We start from the raw sequence: 22,162 nt of genomic DNA, 5'->3' as shown, positions 1-22,162 counted from the left end.
TCTCCTTCTCTCTCTCCCTCTTTATATATATATCTATATATACCTCCCAATCTCTCTATACACCTATCCCTCTATATACAGATCTCACTCCCTCTCCTCTTCCTTTATACATATACCTTTCTCTCTATATATATAATCTCCCTCTCTCCTCTCTCTATATCACCCTCTCTCTCCATATACATATACACATCTATCCCTCTATATATCTATATCTAGCCCACCTTCTCTCCTTTCTTTACACATACCTCTCTCTGTCTCTCTCTATATATATATCTCTCTCCCTATATATTATACCCCCCCATATATAACCACATACATCTCTCTCTCTCTCTCCCCCTCTCTCTCTCTCTCCCCCTCTCTCCCTCCCTCCCCCTCATGCCCCGCCCCCCGTCTCCCACTCTCCCTTGCGTCCCCGAGTGCTCTTTCCCCCGCCCGCCACGCGGGTGCGCACGCGCGCAGGGGCGGTGCCACTGGGAGGGTGTCCGGCGCCGTCGGGGGGAGGTAGCGCGGTGCGCGCGCCCGTGTGTGGGTGGGGGCGGTGTGCACCGGCCGCCTCGCGAGCTGCGGGGCCAGAACAGCGGAACCGGGAGGGGGGAGGTGGGGGCGGGACGACGCCGGTACTACCGGAGTGGCTCAGGCCGCTTTAGACCTCCCCCCAGCCTCCGGGAGGGTTTGGGGCAGGAGCCTGCGTGGAGGGAAACGGGAAAAAGTGGGCTGGATCTGCGGCTTAAAATTGGAAGGGATGTTGGTAGAAGAAGTAGTTACTACTGCAAGAAGTGGAATAGTTTGATTTAAGCTGAAGTGGAGTTAAGTTTTGCCTAAGCGGTTATGTTTTTTGAAAGTGAGGCGGAATGTCCATTTGCTAGCGTGTTTTCTTTAAAACGGTATTTTTCCAGACACTGTTCATTCTTCAATGATTACGTCTTGTGTAAAGTGTGATCTGTGCTGGACAAATGAGTCTTCTGCTGTGAACATTTCTGTTTTAGTTTCTATCTGAAAGGCAAGGTCAGGTGGAGAGATGTTAGCACGAGGTTTGACTGTTGTGAAGTTCATAATAACGTTATAATTGTCCTTGGACAGTAATAGAATATGCAGAAGATTTCTGAAAAAAATTATACATATGTGTGTAACTGGGAAATACATTCTGTCCCCAGCTCTTGTCTCTCTACACATGACTAATGGAGATCATGCCCTCGCATTGCCCAGGCCTGATTAAAGGGTGCTTGCTTTCTGAAGTTTTTTCTAAAAAAACTCCAAAACGAGTTTTATTTGCCATCAATTTCAGTATCAATGTGGCCCCTAAAGCATTGCATTTCTGTTGCAGTTCTACAAGCTTAAGAGATGCAGGGGTTTTTCTTAGTCCTGCAATTGCCTCAGTTGCCACTTGAGTTTCTGTATTAGTTATGTATTCTGTCTGGAATCCTTAACATAAGAAGGATATGGAGCTGTTGGAAGGGGCCCAGAGGCAGACTATACAAGGATGATCAGAGGGCTTGAGCGCCTCCATTATGAAGACAGGCTGAAAGAGTTGGGGTTGTTCAGCCTGGAGAAGAAAAGGCTCCAAGGAGATCTTATAGTGACCTACCAGTACCCGAAGGGGCTACAAGAAAGCTGAGGAGGGACTGTTTACAAAGGCATGTAGTGAATAGGACTAGGGGGAATGGGTATAAATTGGAGAGGGAAAGATTTAGACTAGACATAAGGAGGAATTTCTTCACAATGAGAGTGGTGAGACACTGGAACAGGTTGCTCAGGGAAGCTGTGGATGCCTCATCCCTGGAGGTGTTGAACACCAGGCTGGATGGGGCCTTGAGCAGCCTGATATAGTGGGATGTGTCCCTGCCTGTCACAGGGGTGTTGGAACTGAATGATCTTTAATGTCCCTTCCAACCTTAACTATTGTATGATTCTGTATTTAAAAATCTTATCTCGCATTCCAGCTCAGCTGTGCCTGTTTATACTCGTTATTTCACTGACCATAATGGAGGGAGTGAAAAATCCAGTTGCATTGTAGGTATCATCTCATGGCACACAAGATGAAGCAGGAAATCTGAAACTCTCATTGCTGAGGTTAAATTTGAAGTTGGCGGTGAGTCCTCTGAGACTTTGCCTACATAGGGTCACTCTGGGTTTGTTAGCACTGGTAGTCAGGGCCCTAGCCCATTTCTCTCTTCATGTAAACAACTACATTTCCGTATGTTATTCCTCATGGTCCCAGTCTTGTTTGGTGTGAAGGAGGCTCTCATTTGATTTGTGATTTGATCCTACGATACCTTCGTAGCATAGAAGGATACAAGGCTTGCCTTGTACTAACTAGCATGCTTGAGATTTTATTACTAGGATCTTGACATCAACACTTGGTGAAATTCGTTTGAAGTTGCTGGAATGCTTCTTGCACGTTTTTCAGCTGAGGCAGTAGGAACAGTGTATTCATGTTGTTAATTACAGGGGACCATTTGTTCTTTGCATTGTTAACCTTTTTAGCCCTTCCTGTTTCTGAAATGACTTTATGGTTGGTAGTGAACACCACAGTGCCAGATGGAGGTTGCTGAGAGAAAGGGAATAGGTACTGAACAAAAGTTCTGCCTGGAACTGTTTCTTTGTCAAGTGATTAAACTGTTAATGCATCTGTATTTTAGGCTGTGATCCTATGAAAGGTAAAGGTGAGAGGGTTGTGAAGGGGACTGTGCTAGGTATTGGGGCCTTGATGTGCAACTACTTTAGAACTACTCTTATCCTTTTTTCCTTTTTTTTTTCTTAATGTTTTTAAGCAGGTTTTGTTTGGAAGAGATAAAAGTTTCCGCTATGTACTTGTGTGATGTCCAACTTCATCTCTTGATACTTCTTTTGTAACTCTATGGTAAAACAACTTCTGAGAGTATCAGTTTGGTTACCACATCCAGAGGTTACTTTAAAGAAAATGTCGACTGCTAAAAGTTTTTTTGATTCTCAGATATTGTTGCTTAAGTTGAAGGAAGGCAGATTGCGTAGTTGTGTGTTTCCAAAAACTCAGCAGTTCTGCATTGGGATTCTAAACTATTGCACCATAAGAATGCCACATAACAGAGTTAAATTCCAGGTAAGTGTTTTTGTGGTGCTCTGGGTATAAGTGATGTGCATCAGTACAGTGATAATGTAATTTCTTTTGGAATCTGTAGGGCTAAGATTTTGATCTCACAGCCTTATTTATGAGAAGAAGCCTTTAGTATGTGAAGGTAAAAGGGCAGGCAGCAAGAGCTGCAGGAGAATCAGCGTTTCAGAATGAACTTCTTGTGTCTGATATTGCTAAGTCGCAGAGAATTTTTTTTTTCTGTTGCAAGTTATACTTCAGACAATACTGTGTGATAACTGACAGGCTTATTCTTTAGAGTGACAGATGGTTAGTGAAGAGTAGGACCAGAGTTCTCTGGAAAACTTTATACTAATATTGCACAAAGGGAAAAGAGGAAAGTTATAAATACTAGAACACTGTAGTTTCAACTAGTTTAATAGTATTAATCTGTTTAAGGATAAGTGATGTTCAACATATATTTGCCTACTGTTTTCTTTCTAAATAGTAGTGTTTGACTGTATAATTGTAGGTATCCAAGGTAAATGATCAACGATCAGTAGTAGATCCAACTACGGCTACTAGTGCAGAGGGAACAAAAGTAGCTGCTGGAAAACATCCCAGCGCAGTACGTGATGGAAGCCAACATTCATTAGAAGGTATTGAAACTTTTGCCAACCTCTTCTTAAGAAATCAGCCTCTCAGTCCCCTCTAGACATTTTGTATTGATGATCAAGATGATGTGAATTCTTAATTAGATGATGTGAATTGTTAATTTTGTATCATGTGGTTGGTTTATTTTTTAACTTCAAGGTTATGCACAATTTTTATAGTTGGTAAAGACTCATGTGATTTTCCTAAGTGTTTTAATGGCTGATTGGACTGTGTACTGCTTATTTTGTAGTGTTGTGGTTTTTTATTTTCTTAAACTTTAGCAAACTCTTACCATGCTTAGTCTGTGTGCCTGAATAGATGTAAAACTTAGTTTTCCCATTCTCTTGCAAGTAGCAATGGTGACACTTAAGTAGAGTACATTTCCTGAATGGATTATTGTTTTGTGTGAGCCTGTTTTGAACTTGCATATTGACTGAAGACTACAAATGATCTGTAATGCTAGTGAACTTTTTTTCCTGTTATAAAACAATTAAACGTTTCTGTGTGAGTGGTGATTTCTGATTCAGGTGAATTAGTTACAATTATGACATTTATTTTAGCGATGCTACATAGCTAAGCAGTTCTTTCCATAACTTTTCTTGTTTTGTCATTCCTAGCTAATAACTAATCCTTAAATATGCTGCTATGCATCATACATTTTAGCTCCTGTGCTTCAGGGTGCTTTGTCATTGGCATTTTATGTATATTTGTTTTTGTTTGTAAAGGTGTTTCAGTCCGTTGCTTCGGGCATTTTCAGCTTTTGTTTACAAATGGGATGACAGGGAGATAGTTATGACTGGTTAATACACTGAGATCTATACTATTTATATAATGATATAGCTCAGGAAACAGCAGTATGAGAAACTGTTGTGCTATTCCTTGGGCAGGGCAATTAGGGAGGCAGTACCTATCCTGAAAAAGCTACATTGTGCTGTCATAATATTGCTGTACATGATTGTCTCCTTACATAGATTCTCTTAGGTAGGTTTGCATTACAAGTGGATTAGATACTGCTGGGTGAACAGGAATGCCCCCTCACCCCACCTGATAGGTTTGTAATCACTAACGAGTTCTTTTTTTGGAGATGTGAGAATCTTAAATAGAACTGTTAGATTTATGTTTATTCCTGAATACTCCTGCATTATCTGTTAAGTAATGAGGTTGAACAGCCCATGTGTCCTTCTAGATTCTTCTTGTACTGATCTTTTCTTATGCTTCTTGTAGACAACTGCACTTAACCAGTTAAAACCTTTATATTTGGAAATTTCCCAATCACGCAAGATGACATTTTTGAAAAGCAGTGGCAAAAGCATTTGCTGTGTCCTGTTTACATCATAATGCTACACTGGGTGAACTGTCCAGCTGAAATGTACTTGTGCCTCTTTTAAGGTTCATTTAGATTTTTTCCTTATGTAAGCCAGTATGATAACTCTGATTTTTAACCATCTTTGATGGTTAGAACTTAAGTTAAATCCTTTGAATATTTGTTCTGAAGTCTTGTGAAACAGGTGTTTCATGCCTTTTCTTAGATAGCAAAATTTCTGCTGTTTGCTCAGGCAGCTGTAAAATTAGTTTATGTCCAGATGTGACTGTGCTCCTGTTTCAGGGACTCTGTAAGAAACTGGCAGGGAATAGTCACACTAAACTTAATTGTCTCTGTATGTCCTCTTGAGAGTTGTTATAACGCTACTGTTCTTTTTGATCAAAAGAGCAGTGATGTACCAGGTCATCAAAGCCAGACATACAAAGGTACTGTTGGGCCTAGTGATCTTAAGGGTCTTTTCCAACCTAGTGATTCTATGATTTGAACCATGCTGTCTCTGAAATACACCATTCTAACTTGCAAATAAGCCCTTGTTACTCTCTACAACTATCTGAAAGGAAGTTGTGGAGAGGAGGGAGCTGGCCTATTCTCCCAAGTGACAGAGGACAGGATAAGGGGGAATGGCCTGAAGCTCCACCAAGGGAGGTTCAGGCTGGATATCAGAAAAAAGTTCTTCACGGAAAGAGTCATTGGGCACTGGCACAGGCTGCCCAGGAAGGTGGTCGATTCACCTTCCCTGGAGGTGTTTAAGGAACAGGGGGATGAAGTGCTTAGGGACAAGGTTTAAGGGGGCGTTAGGAATAGTTGGACTCAATGATCCAGTGGGTCCTTTCCAACCTGGTGATTCTATGATTCTAAGTGTTGCCATGACATATTTGCAAGACCCAAAAGAAATGGGAAAGTTTATGTTATTATAAGAGCAAGTATCTTTGTTTCTTATTTATTGCTTTTCTGATATTATAGGACTTAGATCTAATGAATGCTTTGATATCTTTTCCTCTTACTCAGAGATTCCTTTGAAAGGTAAAACAACATTGCTTAACTATATCAATCAGATTGTTCCTTACAGAACCATGATTCTCATTCATCTGTGTAACCTTTGTAGTTTAAGTGCTTTGTTATAGATTTGTTGTAAGAGGACTTCCAATTCAATATAGAGAACCTCCCTGTGGGCAGATCCATAGTGCTGAATGAGAATTCTAATGTTCTGTGTTTTTTTTCTCTATGATGCTGATTATTTGCAGTACTCTAGTGATTTTAGTATTCTGAACAAATGAAAGACTTGGTTGTTTCATACAGCAAAAGGTGCTAGCTGTCACTTAGGATGTAAACATTCCATGATTTTTCAATTAACTATATAAAGCCCTAAGCAACTCAGTTTTATCTGATAGCTGACCCTGTTTTGAGAAGAAGGTTGAGCGAGAGACCTCCTGACTTAGTCAATGATTATTTTTTTGGTCATTACTTACCCACTCGCAGGGTTGTTACATGTATGTGTGAAACTCATTTATCAGTCACGCAGCTAGCTATAACCAGTGGATCTACGATTTGAACTTGAATGTCATCTGCTAATTAACATTTGTAATGAAGTATTTTTCAGTTTCATGTATCTGTGACAAATACCTAATGTAGATGTGGGAAGTGACCCTAATTAATTAAAGTAGCCATGCTATTGCTACTTTTGTTTTGAAGTTCTCTTGGGGAATCTGTAAAATAGTGCTGTATTACACGCCATACAAATCCAGTGGATCAAGTATTTCTGTTTAAAAGAACCCAAATAAGCAACATCTTTCCCCTGCCCTCGCCCCCCTAAAAAAGATTTTTTTAAACTACTTTTTAGCTTGCATTCATTTTGTCTTTTTGGACTTGAAATTAGTCTACTCTTCACAGAGTGTGAGACTAGCAGCATGCTTTAACAATATTCCTTTACTTGAAATCTTTGCATGTTCATCTGTCTGATCTCTCTGTCAGTCAAGAGACTGATACAAATACTCTTTCAGTAATCTCTGTCTCTTAGGCACAAGGAGGAATAGAAGTATGGGATCTAGGTGTTAAGAAATTATCTGTCAACAAGGAGCGAATGCCATGTATCCAGAGACTTGAGAACAGTGGTGGCTCACAATAACTGATAATTAGATAGGACCAGAGCTCATATAAGAAAATAAAAGTTTTTCATGAAGCCTTGTAAAAGAAGGCATGGGCATCTGACTTTAGTCATTATATTTTTAGTAGGTTTTGATATGAGATTCAAATAATCTCTTCAGTTCACATAACCTCCTCTTCTGTTCTCACTTTAGAGAAAATGTATCAGATGGTTCTTTGTATATTGAAGTGTAATTATCTTCTACATTTGTAGGGATTCTTCTTATTTAAAAAAAAATACTTTAAAATTTCTTGCTGTAATTATGCTTCATATACTCTTCATATTCATCTTCTTTTGATTTGTGAATGTCTAAATATTTTCCAGCAGAGAGAGATAACTTTTAGAATGCTTTGTAGATGAGCCATGCCAAAGGTTTAGAACATGTATATATACATGTAAATAAGCATACATATGCTTGTTCTTATTTAAATAAGCTTAATATCTTACATTTGTGTTTCTTGGTTACATTTCATAGGTTCTGTACAAGCAATTCTTGGGGTATGTGCACTCTGCTTATTTTCTGACCAGTCAACTGAATAAATGTGGCCCCTACTTCATATACTGTTTCATGTTAATAATGTCTTGAGCCTGAAATCTCTTTTGGACAAAAATGGGAGTTAAGTCTTCCATGATTGCTTTGCTTCCTACATAATAATGCAATTGCTCTAACCAACTTCCTAATTTTTAGAAGGCATGGGAACAGCTGCAGCAGTTGGTTAAACTACTGAGAGTTTAGCCTGAAAGAAGGCACATTGTGGCATCGTATTTCAAAGTCTATTTTAGGTTTTTTTCCACTCTATTAAAAAAACCACCAAACTTCAAAGTAAAATTGTGTTTGTTGTTTTCTAGTAAAATATTAGTAAACTTTTTAAAATTTTCTATGTAGTATAGGTATTTTTCTTTACATTAGCAGGTCCATTCTTTTTAAAAGTAGTAACAGGTTTTATTGTTGGCTTCATGACTTTTTTTCAGATTGTCATAGCAAGAGCCAACCTGAAATCCCTTCTATTAGTAGAAATGTGTTAGATATACGTTACCAGTATTCATACGACCAAGTGGATAGGGAAGTGTTTCCAGTGTAAAGAGGGTAAAACACAATTAATAGAATACCTTATGGTAGTGTTGTGTTTAGCAGCATGACACTATGAGATAGATGCATGTTTTATCTCCTTTTTTGTTGTTGGGTATTTTTTTAATTTATATTTTATTTTGAGGGAAAAGGTGAACCTAGTTAGACTCATTCATGGTCTGATTTTAATTGCGTAATGGGTAAAGCAGTTGAGTTTAGTATTTCTTCTTCTCTAGTGGTTTTGAAAGCTTTCTTCATCTTTCCTGCTCTTCGTATTTCCAAGCTTAAGAGGCAACTTAAACCAAAATCCGTTGCTGTATGCGTTTGCCTCTCTTAGTCAGAACTGACACCACAGTGTCTGTAGATGATTTCCAAAAGAAACATTTCATCAGCAATCTCATTACAAACCAGAAAAAATCAAGTATAGTCACGAGTATACTGATTTAGGGATTTTTAGCCCAATACATATTGAATGCATACCCAAATAAACTAGGATTCTATTTTTAATCCAGTACTGAGATAAACTGTACAGTGCCTTGTGTATCTGTAAAATATCTGTGGAATAGATTGCCGTCATAATTGTAGTTATTTGCAGAAACAGAAGAGCTAATAAAATATACACTTTTTTTTTTTTTAATGAACCTTCCCTAAGGATCTGAACTTATACTTCCTGTTTATATTTTTGTTAGATTTAAATTCTATTCTTGACACCTTCAGAATGTGTGTATGCTTTCATACATTTAGTGTTTTGTATTTTACTTTGTTTTTTTATTCCCTCTATTGTGATAGTTGCAACAATATGTTTTGTGTTTTTCTCTTCTAAATAAGAACTGACTTCAAATAATTTATCTATTAATGGTTCCTAATAATGCTAGTAAGCAAATTAGTTCCAGAGGTGGAGGAAAAATTGCTTTCTTAGAGAGCCACACACATAGCCTTGAATCCAATTTAAGGGGAGTATGGTGATACAGAACCCAACAGTTTTATAATTTTTTGCTCTAGGTGCCTAACAGTGTTGGCTCTTCAGTAGCGTTCTTCTGTCACTTTTGAGTAACTACTTTTATTTTCCAGTTCTTTGACAAATTAGATCAAAATGTGCAGTTATTTTTATATATATATAGAGAGAGACATAGTTATTGGTAGATGAAAAGATTTATGCCAAGGCGTATTTTAGAGTTGTTTTTAGTTTTGGAGGTGCTAAACTAACTGCTACTAGTTTGATGTATTTGGTAATCGAAAGTTTTTACTGTTCTTAAATAGACTGGTTTTTGTTATATGTATGTAGAATATTGTGTGTTCTGTGCCAAAAGAGTAGATGTATATTATAAGATAAAGTTAACTGATCCTTTTTCTGACTGTGAAACTTTTTTTCCACAGCAAACATGAAACATATCAATCTGTCATTTGCAGCTTGTGGGTTTCTGGGTATTTACCACTTGGGGGCAGCAGCTGCTTTTTACAAGCATGGTAAGAAGTTACTGAAAGTTGTGAAAGCTTTTGCGGGAGCTTCTGCGGGATCACTGGCTGCCACTGTCTTATTAACAGTACCTGAAAATATGGAGGTAAATTAATAAACTTGTAGGTATAGGATGCGATAATTTTCAAATGATATTTTTATGTAATTGTCTACCATTAAGGGTGGTTTTTTTTTAATATTTTGGTTCTTGTTTTCCTTGCATCTTGTAAAGGAACAGGGCTCACATATGTGTTTTCATTAACAAAATCTGTGACTCATTGGCAGAAGTGTTTTTGAAGCAAGTATTTCTTTATGACAAACATACAAATGTTACGTTTTAAGCTATGTAAATGTAAATTTATTGTATGTGAATGTTAAGTTATAGTCAACCAGATATATGTTTTGGTATATTAAAGTATGTGCACTTAATCACTGTAAATACAAAGTTAATCATCATTTTCTTGGCTAGAGGTAGGCTTTGTCAAGCAAGTGTATAGCACCATCCTTTTGTTCTTTTGTGAAAGGAGGTGAAAATGGTAGATGTAGTATATCTTCACAAAGTCGAAGAACACCACACACTGCCTCAGTTTGTTTCCTTGCTGTCTGTGCTTCATTAGACAGTGCAAGGAGTGGTTTGTGCAACTCCTTTACACTTGGTACACTTCATGACTTTAACAGCTTCAGCCCCACTGTGTGCCAGAGAGAATTAACTCTCACAGCATTCTGTTCTGACATGTTGCATGCATGTGTTTGTTTGTTTTTTTTTTCCTCCAGAGATGTCACCCTTTTCTCACCATGGATGTGTTGTCATGTAGACAGGAAAGCGATATTAGAAGACTACTTTTACAGATTCTGTGGGAGACGATTAGCTTATCTATGGTTTTCCCCTTAGGTGAAGGCTGCTTTGCCCTCTTGAAGTTCCTGTACTGACTTTGCCTTAAGATACGTAGAGGACAAGGCCTTGCCAAAATGCTAATATTTCTTTAATATCTTGAATTATAATGAACAGCATATTGCAGGGGGTGGAGGGGGAAGGCTGTTGTTTTTTGGGTTTTTTTACTAATTACATGTAGGTTTTAGTCTGGAGCATCAAGTAATTTTCTTTAGGCCTTGTTAAAACTTTCACTGCATTTGATACAAACAATAGTCCCAGCTGATGCTGTACTTTGCTACTGATCTTTCTATTTGTTTGGGTTTTTTTCTTTCTGCTGGGATGTGAATTTAGCTTGCAGTTAGCTATACTTCTGTTACTTTAGCACTAAGTTATCTCCAGCTTCTTTCCACTCCACCACCTCTAGCTAGGCATGTTCTTTGTATGATTCGGTATTAGTAAAGTTCCACTGTTGTGGAGAGAATCTTACTTGTGTTCTGTTCAGTTGTTACTCCTTTTCTGCAGCCTTTGATTAGTATTTCAATTTCAATGTGTAATGCACACCTCTGACATTAACTTGTTATATGGTAAGCACAGCAGCCTGCCTTTTCTTAGGCCAAGGAAATTTTTTCTGCTTATTCTAGGCTCTGGGCATGAGCATTTGTACTCAGCCTGGTCTAACTTATGAAAATCTTCCAAGTTAAAAAAAAAAAAAAATTACAAAAAGGGGTTATTTGGGGGTTTTTTTTGGTTTTTTTTTTTTTTCTGTTGTTGTTTCTGGAAACTAAACCTGTATTATGTTGAGTCTGATAAGACTTTCTTCCTTTAAAGTTTTTCATTTTAATATAAACCGAAGAATGTTTCATGAACTTCTTAATCCTTTTTTATAATTTACTTTTTAGTAATTCTGTTATATTGTTTAAATGGAAAATGGAGAGCTAACTTTTTTGAAGGGCGATAATTCTTTTTAATGGTCATGGAATATAAGTAAAGAGACTGTGTTTTGTACTGAATGGAATTAGCTTTTCATATCAGGATAATATTATTACCTTTATTACATTTAAAACTTGAAATAGTTCATCTTTTTACTTTTTATATTTATTTTATATTTTTTTTTTTAATTCAGACATTTCTACCTCTCAAGACTAGGTTGGATGGGGCCTTGGGCACTCTGATCTAGTGTGACATGTCCCTGCCCATGGCATAGGAGTTGGAATGAGTTGATCTTTAATGTCCCTTCCAACCCAAACTATTCTATGATTCTATGATATCTACAAATATAACTCTTACATCAGTTTGGGGGATTTTTTCCTTCTTTTTTTTTCCCCTCTGCACAGAGATGGCTTTGTTAGACAATCTCTAATTAGGATTTTCTCTGTCTCCTAGTCTCAGGGCTCTAGTACAAGCTTTCCTTATCTTGGAGAGAATATAACATGAAGGATTTCTTGTTTTAATTGTTTCTGTTCTAATATGACAGCTTGGAATTGTTTTTCAGTCATATCTTGGAGTCACTGTCGAAAAGGCACGGTAGTTGAGAATTCTAGGGAGGCTTATAGAGTTACAGATAAGTACCTGTTTATTTCAAAAGTACCTTGATCGTGTTTGATGTCAAGTAATTCTCAGTACAAGTAAATACAATTTGTCACTAAAATTATAAACAATTGATAACTATAAGAAATTGTGTGGTATTAAAGTATCTTAGATATGAAGATAATAGTTCTGAAATGGTTTTATGTAGGGTTTGTGGATTTCCTCTCTATTTAGAGACAGAAGAGTCTGAATGTGCCTCTTCTCAGCTAAATCACTACAGAAAAGTCTAACTGCCTAATGTAGAATAAGTTCAAGACTTGGTGCATAGAACTAGTTTTGTATATTTGAATTGGATTGGAACTGGCAATGGCAAGCACCACCTAGGGTAAAGGTGCAAGTCTAACCTGTAAGAAATAAGTTAGCACAAATCTTTACAGTGATTGTTACTTTAAGAGGTATGGACCTCTTAATGAACTTTTTTGATACATTTATTTGAAAGCTATATAGAGAAAGTGGATGCAAGAACTACATTTCTGTCTTTCACTTAGGTGAGTACTGTGTCATACAAGCGATGTGAGGAAGTTAAACTGCTTCAACTAGCTTCTTTGTGACCTTACACTAATCCTCACTCCAACTTTTTCCTAATTTTCCTTCCAGTAAATCCTGTACCATCATCCTTAATAGAACACATTTGCTTTCCTGTTTTCTTTCTTTTTTTTTTTTCCAGTCATGTCAATCGTTTATTTTGGTACTAGCAACATATTTGCAGGAAGGTGATAAGCCAGGAACCCCAAATTATCTAGAGACAGCTTTTTTGACTCTGTAAACACGATTACTTGGGGATAATATACGTATTGAGTACCATTTTTTAAAAAAAATGTGTAAGATTGGATTTATTTCTTTTCTCAAGACCCCAGAAACGACAGACAAGTCTGTGTGAAAGGATAAAAAAGGGATAGTAATACTGAATAGTGAGTTTTAAGCATTCAGAATCATAATTCATTGTTTCATAACCTTTTTCTAAGAAATAAATGCTACCTCTTCCTTTACTCTCCTCTTGGAGTTCTTATGACTCACACTTCAAGCTATTTTTCTGCAGTCTTTACCCTAGGCATTTCAGCTTGAATAAAAGAGCTTATCTGTACAGTGGAATCTGTTGCCTGGTTTTCTGCAGTTGTCTTTTCTTCCTTTCTTTTCCATCGTAACATTACATTCATTAAATACTTCTGTAGTTTTTTTTTATTCATTAAATATGTGTGGTTGTTAATAGTATGTTTTTTGCATTAGTGAGAAGAAATTGTAATAGTTGTAATGTATTTCATTTTTATAGGCATCTTAAGGCACTTGTGTCTGGTTTTAGTACTGCATTAGTCTTTAAAAAAAGGTGGCTTTACACTTGAAATAAAAATGGTTTTACAATGATGTGGTTGAGAAAACTGATTATTTAGTAGTGGTAACATGTAGCAAAATAGCCTTTAACTTTCATTGATTGTTAAAGTGTTACTCTTGTGACAGTTCTGTTATTTTTTTAGTGTTAGGGAATCTGTTTTCTTACATATTAATTCTTATAAGAAAATCAACATTTTGTATTGCATATCTTGTTACAAACTAGGCACATATGGGAAAATATTTTAGTCGGATCTTAGATTTCTCTTTTGATTAAAGCTTTAGCTGCTAGTATATTTTAGATACCACAATTGAACATATTTCCCATAACAAAAACATGCTTAATGGCTAATATTTTAATTCGCAGAAATGCAAGCAGTTTACCTATGGATTTGCAGAGGAAGTTAGAAAATTGGACTTCGGTGCTGTAACGCCTGGTTATGATTTTATGAAAACCCTTAGGTACCTATCTTAATGCATCTGTAAGATAATTTTTGTGTCAAGCTCTTTAAATTAAAATGGAGAGTGAGCATGCATTTTATATACTGTAAGGAGCTCAGCATTCTTTAATTCCTAATATATTTGCAAAGATTTTAAATAATGACGCTTAATAATGTTTAGCATTTTCTTTACTCTAGGGACGGCATAGAGTCTATTCTTCCTTCTAATGCTCATGAGATAGCTGAAAACCGGCTGTATGTGTCAGTCACTAACACCAAAAATGGGAAAAATCACTTAGTTTCGAGTTTTGCCTCCAGGGAAGACCTCATTAAGGTAATGGAAGTTGAATATTGCTGCTTTAAGTAAAAATGCTTGAATTTCTTTAACTTTTAGGAGTATGTTATTAACTGTACAATAAATCACTGCTTTACTCAAATAATCACTTGTAGTCTTAGTGGTGCTACAACCATAACATAAACAATGGAAGCAGAATTTGATCCTACAGTTTCACAGATACTGCTAAAATTTGTTTTTGTTTGCATTTCCTTCTTCTGGTTTTAAAATGCTACCTTGTAGGCAGGGTTGAAAAAGTAACAGAGTAAGTAATGATTATAGTAAATAAGAATAAAATAGAGGATCTCCAAATTCTTAGACCTGCAGTTCTTAAACTGGAGGTGACAGGGAAGAGAGGCATGTTTGTGAGGGAACAAGGTGCTGAAAACTGTGTTTAGGTTGGAAATGTTGAAGCAGAAGAGTCCATACTGGTCTGCTAGTGTTAGGGAAATACTGAAAGTGGAATTTCTTCAACCTTGTCCTTCCCCACCTCACTCCTGAGACCTAGTGACTTCATAAAGGGGGCCCAGTCTTCTTGCAAAGAATTCACACTTCGGAGGGAATTCGTGCTTTTGAGTCTTTTCCTTCACTAATTCTCTCAGTTTAGAAGAGCCAAAGTTATTGAGATGGAGTTGAAGGAGAGAGGAGAAAAGGGATTTGGGCAGGGGAAGAAGCTGGTATTGGGAACTTAGAACCCTGCAGGATGTTAACTTTTAAAAATGTGGAGAGGAATGGGCTCAAAGAGGACCTTATCTTATGTTTTTGTTGAAGAAAGACCTGCCTGTTAGAGAAATGGCTACAATTTCACATGTGGAAAATAAGAAGAGAAAGCCTTTCTGTCTGAGCTCAGACAAAGCTATGGTGCTCTAGATCACTGAGAAGAGAAATAGGCAAGAAAAAAGTTCTTGAATTGAAAGTTAAAGCCTTCATATAGAGCCTTAATAAAAACTTCTTAGGGGAGGAAAGGTATTTAAGTAGCTGAAAGTAGCTTAATTTGTTATAAAAATAAATGGCAGCTCTACTGAAAAAACACTGCGATATTTTCTTCCAAAATCTCTGTGGACTTTTGGACTGTGGGGGTTTTGGGTCTTTTGCGCTGTATCAACTTTCATAGTATATACTGCAAACTCTAACCTTCTTTTTGTCCCCCATGTTTGTCTCATGCCATCATGCAAGCAAGCACATGGATGTGTATTCACCACATTTAGATATATGAAAATTTGTATATTGAACTTCATCCACATCTACCCTTTTTTCTTTGAAATGCTGTATATTAGATTTGTGCACATATATATGTATGTGTGTGTGTATGGGTGGATGTATAGGTATGGAGATACATATACACTCTTATAGATACTACTACGATTGGATAGAAAGGTGTCGTGGTTTATAGACAGCAATGTAGACTTACAGTAGGGCAAATAGTAATTTGTTAGTACTTGAATGTACTAACTGTAAAGTATCAATATTAATAAAGATGTACATATGTGAGTTTTCAGACTACTATTTTGGAAATTTTGAATTCTTAGGAAATCTGATTTATTAGAATATTAAACACTAAATATACTGGCCGAGTGATTGGGTCAACTTCTTTGATAATAAACTATATTGCATTTTCTTTTAGCATATGTGTATTTGGTTTCTGCAAAATCGTAGATTTACTTTACATTGTGTAAGACTAAGTTCATACTTAATTGAATCACGTTCAGCAATGAGTTATGATATTTTGTTTTAAGAGTTGTAAATGAAGTCATAAAACACTAAACCCTATTGGATGGTTTTAATCACCTTTTGACATACCACAACAATGGGACCTTTTGAGATAACAGTGGTTGTATGGAAGACTAATATATTGACTCATTACTGCTATATTACTTAATATAGGTAAATATGTATGAAAATATGTATTGATTCTGGTTCAGTTTGTTGCTTCTTCGGTTTTTTTCTCTTTCTGTTTTCTTTTCTCTAGGTCCTGTTAGCAAGTAGTTTCGTACCAGTATATGCAGGAATGAAGCCAGTGGAATACAAAGGAGAGGTAATTTTTCATAAGTTTAACTGCCAACTTTTTTATGTGTGTGTAAAAGCTTTTAAACCCCATTTTACTGGATTGCTATTACGATTTGCCTCAGTATTTGTGGTATTATTTACAGAAACACCTGCAGCCTCTTCTTAGTGGACAGTTCTTGCCCAACTTCAGCTTTTGCATTTAGAAGTAAAATCAATGAGTGTCTCACAGAAACTGGTTATTATGTTACTTGAAAGTTTGTTATTCCCAAAGCTTCTTACTACTCCCTGTAGGTGAGATTCCGAAAAGGCCGCTTCTGACAAGGTGGTTGCTTTCATTTATTGTTTCTTGTTGGAATGATTAGTTCTGCTTGCCTGCACTGACATTTCTCATACTTGGTAAAACAGTGCATTTGTGTGGTGTGGGGATTTTTTGGTTTTTTTTTGGTTTTTTTTTTTTTTAGAAAGCTGATGAATGTAACTTCCATTCTTTAGTCCAACATACTTGGGAGTATGGTAACAGAAAATATCTTAGGATCTCTATTGCAGTAGTATTTCCATGTCTTGGAATTGTATGTAATGAGGACGTGTGAGTGGGTAGTATGGACCCTAAAGCATGCAGTGTAGAGCCATACACATGGCATGTCACCTCATGATCCAGACATGGTAAGCACTGAAGTCAGTAAGATGGATTGGATATTTATTTAGCTATGTGAGGCTGCCTATCAAATTAGCTTCATATTCCCAGTTTCCTGAAAGCTTTGCTGTAGCAGACAAAGTGTCCTGTCTCTGTGCATTTGCAGTAGTTTGAGGGAGTAAATTCCTTGGGCCATATGGCCCATGGCAGTATGGAATCAAGCTCATTCGCTGTTTGCTGCTCAAGTCTACTGGCCTTGTCTGTGCTTCAGAACAGTTGGTCTGGATCTTCTCTGGGCTGCATACGTCACCTGCATACAAATCACCAGGTCATCTTGGAGGTTTTTTTAAATTTATTTTAGTATGTCATCTGAGGTACCTTTTGGGTTGATATGTAAGGAAATACAGTGCAGTTTTGCATTATTTTGCCATTTCATAACAGTCACATATATTATCAGCTGTAGCAGAAAAGCAGTCTTCTACCCGATTGGTGCTAAAGAGTACTAGTACAATTTGCCACTTGTTTGTAGTGTTCTGTGTTAATGAACCTTAAAGCTGATATCCTTGAGTATTCAGTTTATCTTTAGGGAGGTTAAACCCTTAAGAAACACTGAGGTTAATTTTAAAATATTATTTCTTAAAGCTTTTCAGCTTGTGTAGTTTAGATGTCTGCAGTAATCTATATCTTACATAATTTATGTATGTTTCCTTTATAATTAGTAGTGAAAAAGAGAAGAAAGCACTTCTTCAGCACTATTCAAATCAGTTGTAAAGGCCTAATTTAGGATAAGGTGTATCATGTGCTAGAAGTGTTTTCTCTCCCTTGACAATAAAGGAAGCATAGAATGACTAATTTGACTGTAGATGTCTAAACTTCATTGAGGTGCGTCTGCTCACCAGACCTCATGTGTGACATCACTGGATGCACCTAGCTAGTAGGCTAATATTGAATTTTGGGTTATGTGTGTAGCACAGAAGGAAGTACAACTGTATGAAATACATTGGAAGGAGAAGTCACACTTGCTCTTCGCATACTGGGCTGGAATTTGTCTGAGGTCCCTGTGAAGTTCAGGCTTGTGCCCCTCGACTGTCTTTATAAATAAGAAATATGTGGGGCTCTGCAAGAAATTCATAGGTTGCTTGTGTTTTTTCTTTCTCATTCTTTTCTGTACTCAACTTCTGTAGCAGACTTGATGTCTACTCCCGCTTACGTGCCGTAGTTGTTCAACTCATTACCATCTTTATCCTCCACTTTCCAGCTATTGCTGTGTTGTGTTGTGTACATAACAAGACAAGAGGCTCTGGAAGAAGGAAAGTCACATTTGGGTTAGCTTGCGCAGTCAGTTTATCTGCACATACGTATTGTCCAGATCCTACTTTGGATCAGAGTAATGTTTTAGAGGTGTATACGTAATCTGATGTGATTCATACGTAATAATGTTAGTGATCTTATATTTTCATGTATGTGTTCAGAAAAATGCTCCATGAGGCATTTTGTTATTCGATCAGCTAACAAGCTTTGTTAGTAGGTTGATTAAATACATTACATAGATATTTACACATTAAGTCAGTGATAAAACACTCTGTGTGTGCGGTTGTCATTTCCTTTATTTTTATGCCTCGTACTCGAGCCTATGTATGGTATTCTGAGAAGAAAACTTGCAAGTTTCCTTGAAGATTTGATAGAGGAGGCAGGGACAGGAAGGCTGACCTATTCAGTTATGAACATACTGTACTAAGGGTGTTTTGAAAATATTTTTATTTTCCAATAGAAGTGGGTTGATGGTGGCCTTACCAATAGCCTTCCTATCCTGCCTGTTGGAAGAACTGTGACGATTTCTCCTTTCAGTGGTCGGTTAGATATCTGTCCGCAAGATAAAGGGCGTGTGGATCTTTATGTTAAATTTGGAAAACAAGATATAATGGTGAGTTGTTTGTTTATGAAATAACTTAAGAAGAAGAAAAGGTAGTTCAGCAATTAAGTTTATGCTTTTTTTTAAGTGTTTATTTTCTGCTAATATAAAACAATGTTTTGGCATTTTCTGTTTTGCAAATGGAATGTAAAATGTCTTAAACACAGGGAATGGAATATGTGCTGTAAATTTTATCAAAAATTTTGAAAAGCACTGGTTTAGATAGAATAAAATTGAAGAGATTATCACAGGCCATTCAATGTAAATAATCTAGACTTCCTTTAAGTATCATCTGTTTCTGCTTTAAGCTGAATCTTTTATGGGGGTGGGGGAGGAAGGCTTCTGTAGAATACCTTAAAGAGGATGAAGCTCCAGGACATCCATTCATGCTTACTGAAATCGTCAGCTCTAACTGAATTTAAAATACAAGTTTTAGGTTGTACGCTTGAAATAGTATATATAGTGACTTGTCACCTCATTGCACAAGAGAGCTTGTGTTAAGATTTTGAACGTTTGCAACCACAAGATTTTTTCCAGGAATTATTTTGTTAGATGGCATAGAAACATTTCTATGTATTGAAATACAGGCTAAGGCTGATTTTTATGGCCTTCTTTCCATTGCTGACATTTCTGATTTTGCAAGCTTTGTCTCACAAACTTTAACCACAATACTGCTGTCTTCGATGTGATGAAAGAAAATATCAAATAGCAGTAGACATAGCTTTCAAGAAAGCTTCACTAGAATGCAAAAATAAAGATTAGCAATAATTTTTCAGACAATTCTTAACATGTTTTATTTATTTGAGTAGTTTTATCCTAAATAGAACTGATTACTAGTCTTTATAATGCTTTACAGAGATTTTAAACCTGATACTTGGTAAATGATCATAAAGAATGAGATTATTGATTTCACCTGTATTGAAAATGTATACTTTCACTTACTGTAGATTTCTTAGTTGTGATTTGTATCTAGTGTCTACTTCATCTAGAGAAGAAAAAAACGAGGTTAGATTAGTTTCGATATAGAAAATTAATTGCAGAGTTACATTGGTCCTAAGGACTTGCAAGTGCAGTCTTGTGCAGAATCTCAGGCAACATTTAAAAAATTCCATTTGAAGTACCCTTAGCTTTTAGAGCTGCAAAAATGTAAATTAATAACTTTCTTTCAGCAGTATTGTAATCTTCATTAAAAGGGTTGTGTATCTTCATTTTTCTGGGTTGGAACAGGAACAGTTTTCTGTCTCCTGAATGTCCTCCATCTCTTAGACTCAGAATTTGAATAATAGCTGCTTACTTCAAATAATAAAAGATAATTTTTATATTATTTTTCAAATTGTGTATAATGAAGTATGTGGCTAAAGTATTAAATTAATCATATAAATGAAGCGTTCAGAATGTTATTAAATCTAATTATATTTGTAATTTTGTTGTAAACAGTAATGTCTTTACTCAAGAACAAAGTTCTGAAATCTTCTTACATCATCAAAATGACCACTTGAGATGTTGAATGATTCTTCATTTGTTAGTGATACAAGCTACATTTATACTTTTATGTTAAACATTGCCTGGGAATGTTCCAAATAATGCAGTTGCTCGCACTAGTAAGCTGTCAAAATATTGCCTTGTGCAAGCTTAGCACGTGCCAGCTACCACTCTGCCAGGCAGTTCTGGGGACATCACTAAAATTAAAATGTTTCAGAAACTTTGGGCAGTTTTACAGGTAGACACTCTGTTTGTCTTGGCACTCAGCAGCGTACTTGGACATGTTTGATATACTAGTGTAGAAAAAGCTATGCTGGTCATTTTGGTTTTACATATGGTACATGAAATAGATGACATAGCAGATAGCAACACAGCCAAGTCTAGATAAGTTTCTTTAATAAACTAATTTATAGCTCCTTCCTCTGTTGCAGCTGTCCCTGGCCAACCTAGTAAGATTTAATCAAGCTTTCTTCCCACCAAACCGGGAGAAAATGGAGTCACTGTACCAAAATGGATTTGATGACGCTGTACACTTCTTACTGAAAGAAAATTGGTTTGAATAAATGGTACATAGGAAATGAGCAAAACATGATGGATGTTAAAACACAGCTACAGGCATCTTATGGATTCTGAGGGATTGCTGTCCCAATTCCAGTTTATGGAACTAAAAATTCCAATGGAATTGCATCTGCTTCTGCTGAGAAAGTATGTTGCATTCCAAAGACCTGTATAAGCATGTCAGAATGGAATTGTATTTGCCTGATAGCTGTCTTGTTTTGAAGAGGTTCGAGCTTAGATACGTTTTGCTTCAGGTGAGGGCTTGAGTGTGGGAATTGTAAAAATGTCATGTTTTCATAATTGCAGAAATTTGGAAAAATCTTTTTCAATGTTATTTAAGAGACAAATTAAAGTTCTACCATGGAAAATTACAATCTGTATTGTTCACTTAATATAATAGTTGTGTGTGCAGATTGGATCCTTGCAATATTGATGATCTAATACACGTCCTGCAGAGTTCTAAGGACTTGAATGCTTTGCACTAGCTGCAAGAAATAAAGCATTTTCACTCTTCTACTCTGATATTTGTTATTTTTTGACATTAAAAGTTCTTGCCTTTTTCAGTGAATGTAGACTTTTAAACTTTGAAATACTAGTTAAAACTTGTAACATAATTGTCATGTCTGAACGTAAAAATATAGAAACCATAATGTAAAAATAAAGGATGTAAGAAATTGCTATATTTATTATATTTTCTTCTGCTAAAATTGAATAAATATATTTTCTTGAAACTTTTGTCAGGAGTTCATTTATCAGTTTCTCAGAATGCTTTGACAACCTGATTATCTGTAAAAAAAGTCTGTTGAAGAGAAGCTGAAATCAGCAGGCAATGAACTCAGCTTGATTATCTTGTTCTTTTTACCATTCACTTCTCATTGACTACCTTAAGTCCAAGTTGCGGATTTTCAGTCTTCATGCCTAAATCCTGAAGTTCACAACTGTTTATTTTAAAAGTTGATTTCTTAATACTTAAAAATAAAAAGATTGATTTAAACCTGTATAAAATTATAGAATTCCCCCAAAACAACAAAAGAATCTGAGAAGGTGAGAAATAAGATTAAAAAAATTGTGTAATAGCTGTTTGAAAGCCACTTCAGCACATAATCACCAGATTTATATTAATATGTAGATTGCATCAGAGCAGGATTCATGTGGCAGAGATAAAATTCTTTTATTAGTGTTTTTGATAATGAAAGAAATAAAAAGGAAAAATGCTGAAGGTAAGCACCTTTTATGTTAGAACAGCAGCTCTTTCTAGATGCATGAGGTTCTGTACTTGTATATAGTGGAAACAGGATAGCTTGTAAGATTTC

At 36.2% G+C, this 22,162-nt stretch overlaps 1 protein-coding gene across 6 annotated transcripts; it reads left to right on the top strand.

Annotated features, from left to right (window-relative positions):
- The first annotated feature begins 478 nt into the window (after positions 1 to 478).
- PNPLA4 (patatin like phospholipase domain containing 4) lies at positions 479 to 21,561 on the top strand. Of its 6 annotated transcripts, none has more exons than XM_054080320.1 (9): positions 479 to 501; positions 2,775 to 3,079; positions 3,582 to 3,708; positions 9,617 to 9,801; positions 13,850 to 13,944; positions 14,121 to 14,256; positions 16,226 to 16,291; positions 18,669 to 18,821; positions 20,723 to 21,561. In XM_054080320.1, exons 2-9 carry the CDS (start codon positions 2,858 to 2,860, stop codon positions 20,852 to 20,854), a joined length of 1,116 nt encoding a protein of 371 aa, XP_053936295.1. In that variant the 5' UTR covers positions 479 to 501; positions 2,775 to 2,857; the 3' UTR covers positions 20,855 to 21,561. The 6 variants fall into 6 exon arrangements, with proteins under 6 accessions (XP_053936295.1, XP_053936276.1, XP_053936286.1 ...); XM_054080301.1 differs by lacking the exon at positions 479 to 501 and adding an exon at positions 594 to 709; XM_054080311.1 differs by lacking the exon at positions 479 to 501 and adding an exon at positions 716 to 2,657.
- The last annotated feature ends 601 nt before the right edge of the window (positions 21,562 to 22,162 follow it).

Source organism: Cuculus canorus, chromosome 1 (genome assembly GCF_017976375.1).
Source record: "Cuculus canorus isolate bCucCan1 chromosome 1, bCucCan1.pri, whole genome shotgun sequence".
NCBI lineage: Eukaryota > Metazoa > Chordata > Aves > Cuculiformes > Cuculidae > Cuculus > Cuculus canorus.
This window is presented reverse-complemented; position numbering and strand designations above follow the sequence as displayed.

Excerpts from the sequence above, each read along its gene's own strand:
- PNPLA4 (XM_054080320.1), top strand. The coding sequence starts at position 2,858 with ATGGTAAAACAACTTCTGAGAGTATCAGTTTGGTTACCACATCCAGAG. Across the intron at positions 3,080-3,581 it reads ATAACAGAGTTAAATTCCAG|GTATCCAAGGTAAATGATCA; the intron begins GTAAGTGTTTTT and ends GTATAATTGTAG. Across the intron at positions 18,822-20,722 it reads TTGGAAAACAAGATATAATG|CTGTCCCTGGCCAACCTAGT; the intron begins GTGAGTTGTTTG and ends CCTCTGTTGCAG.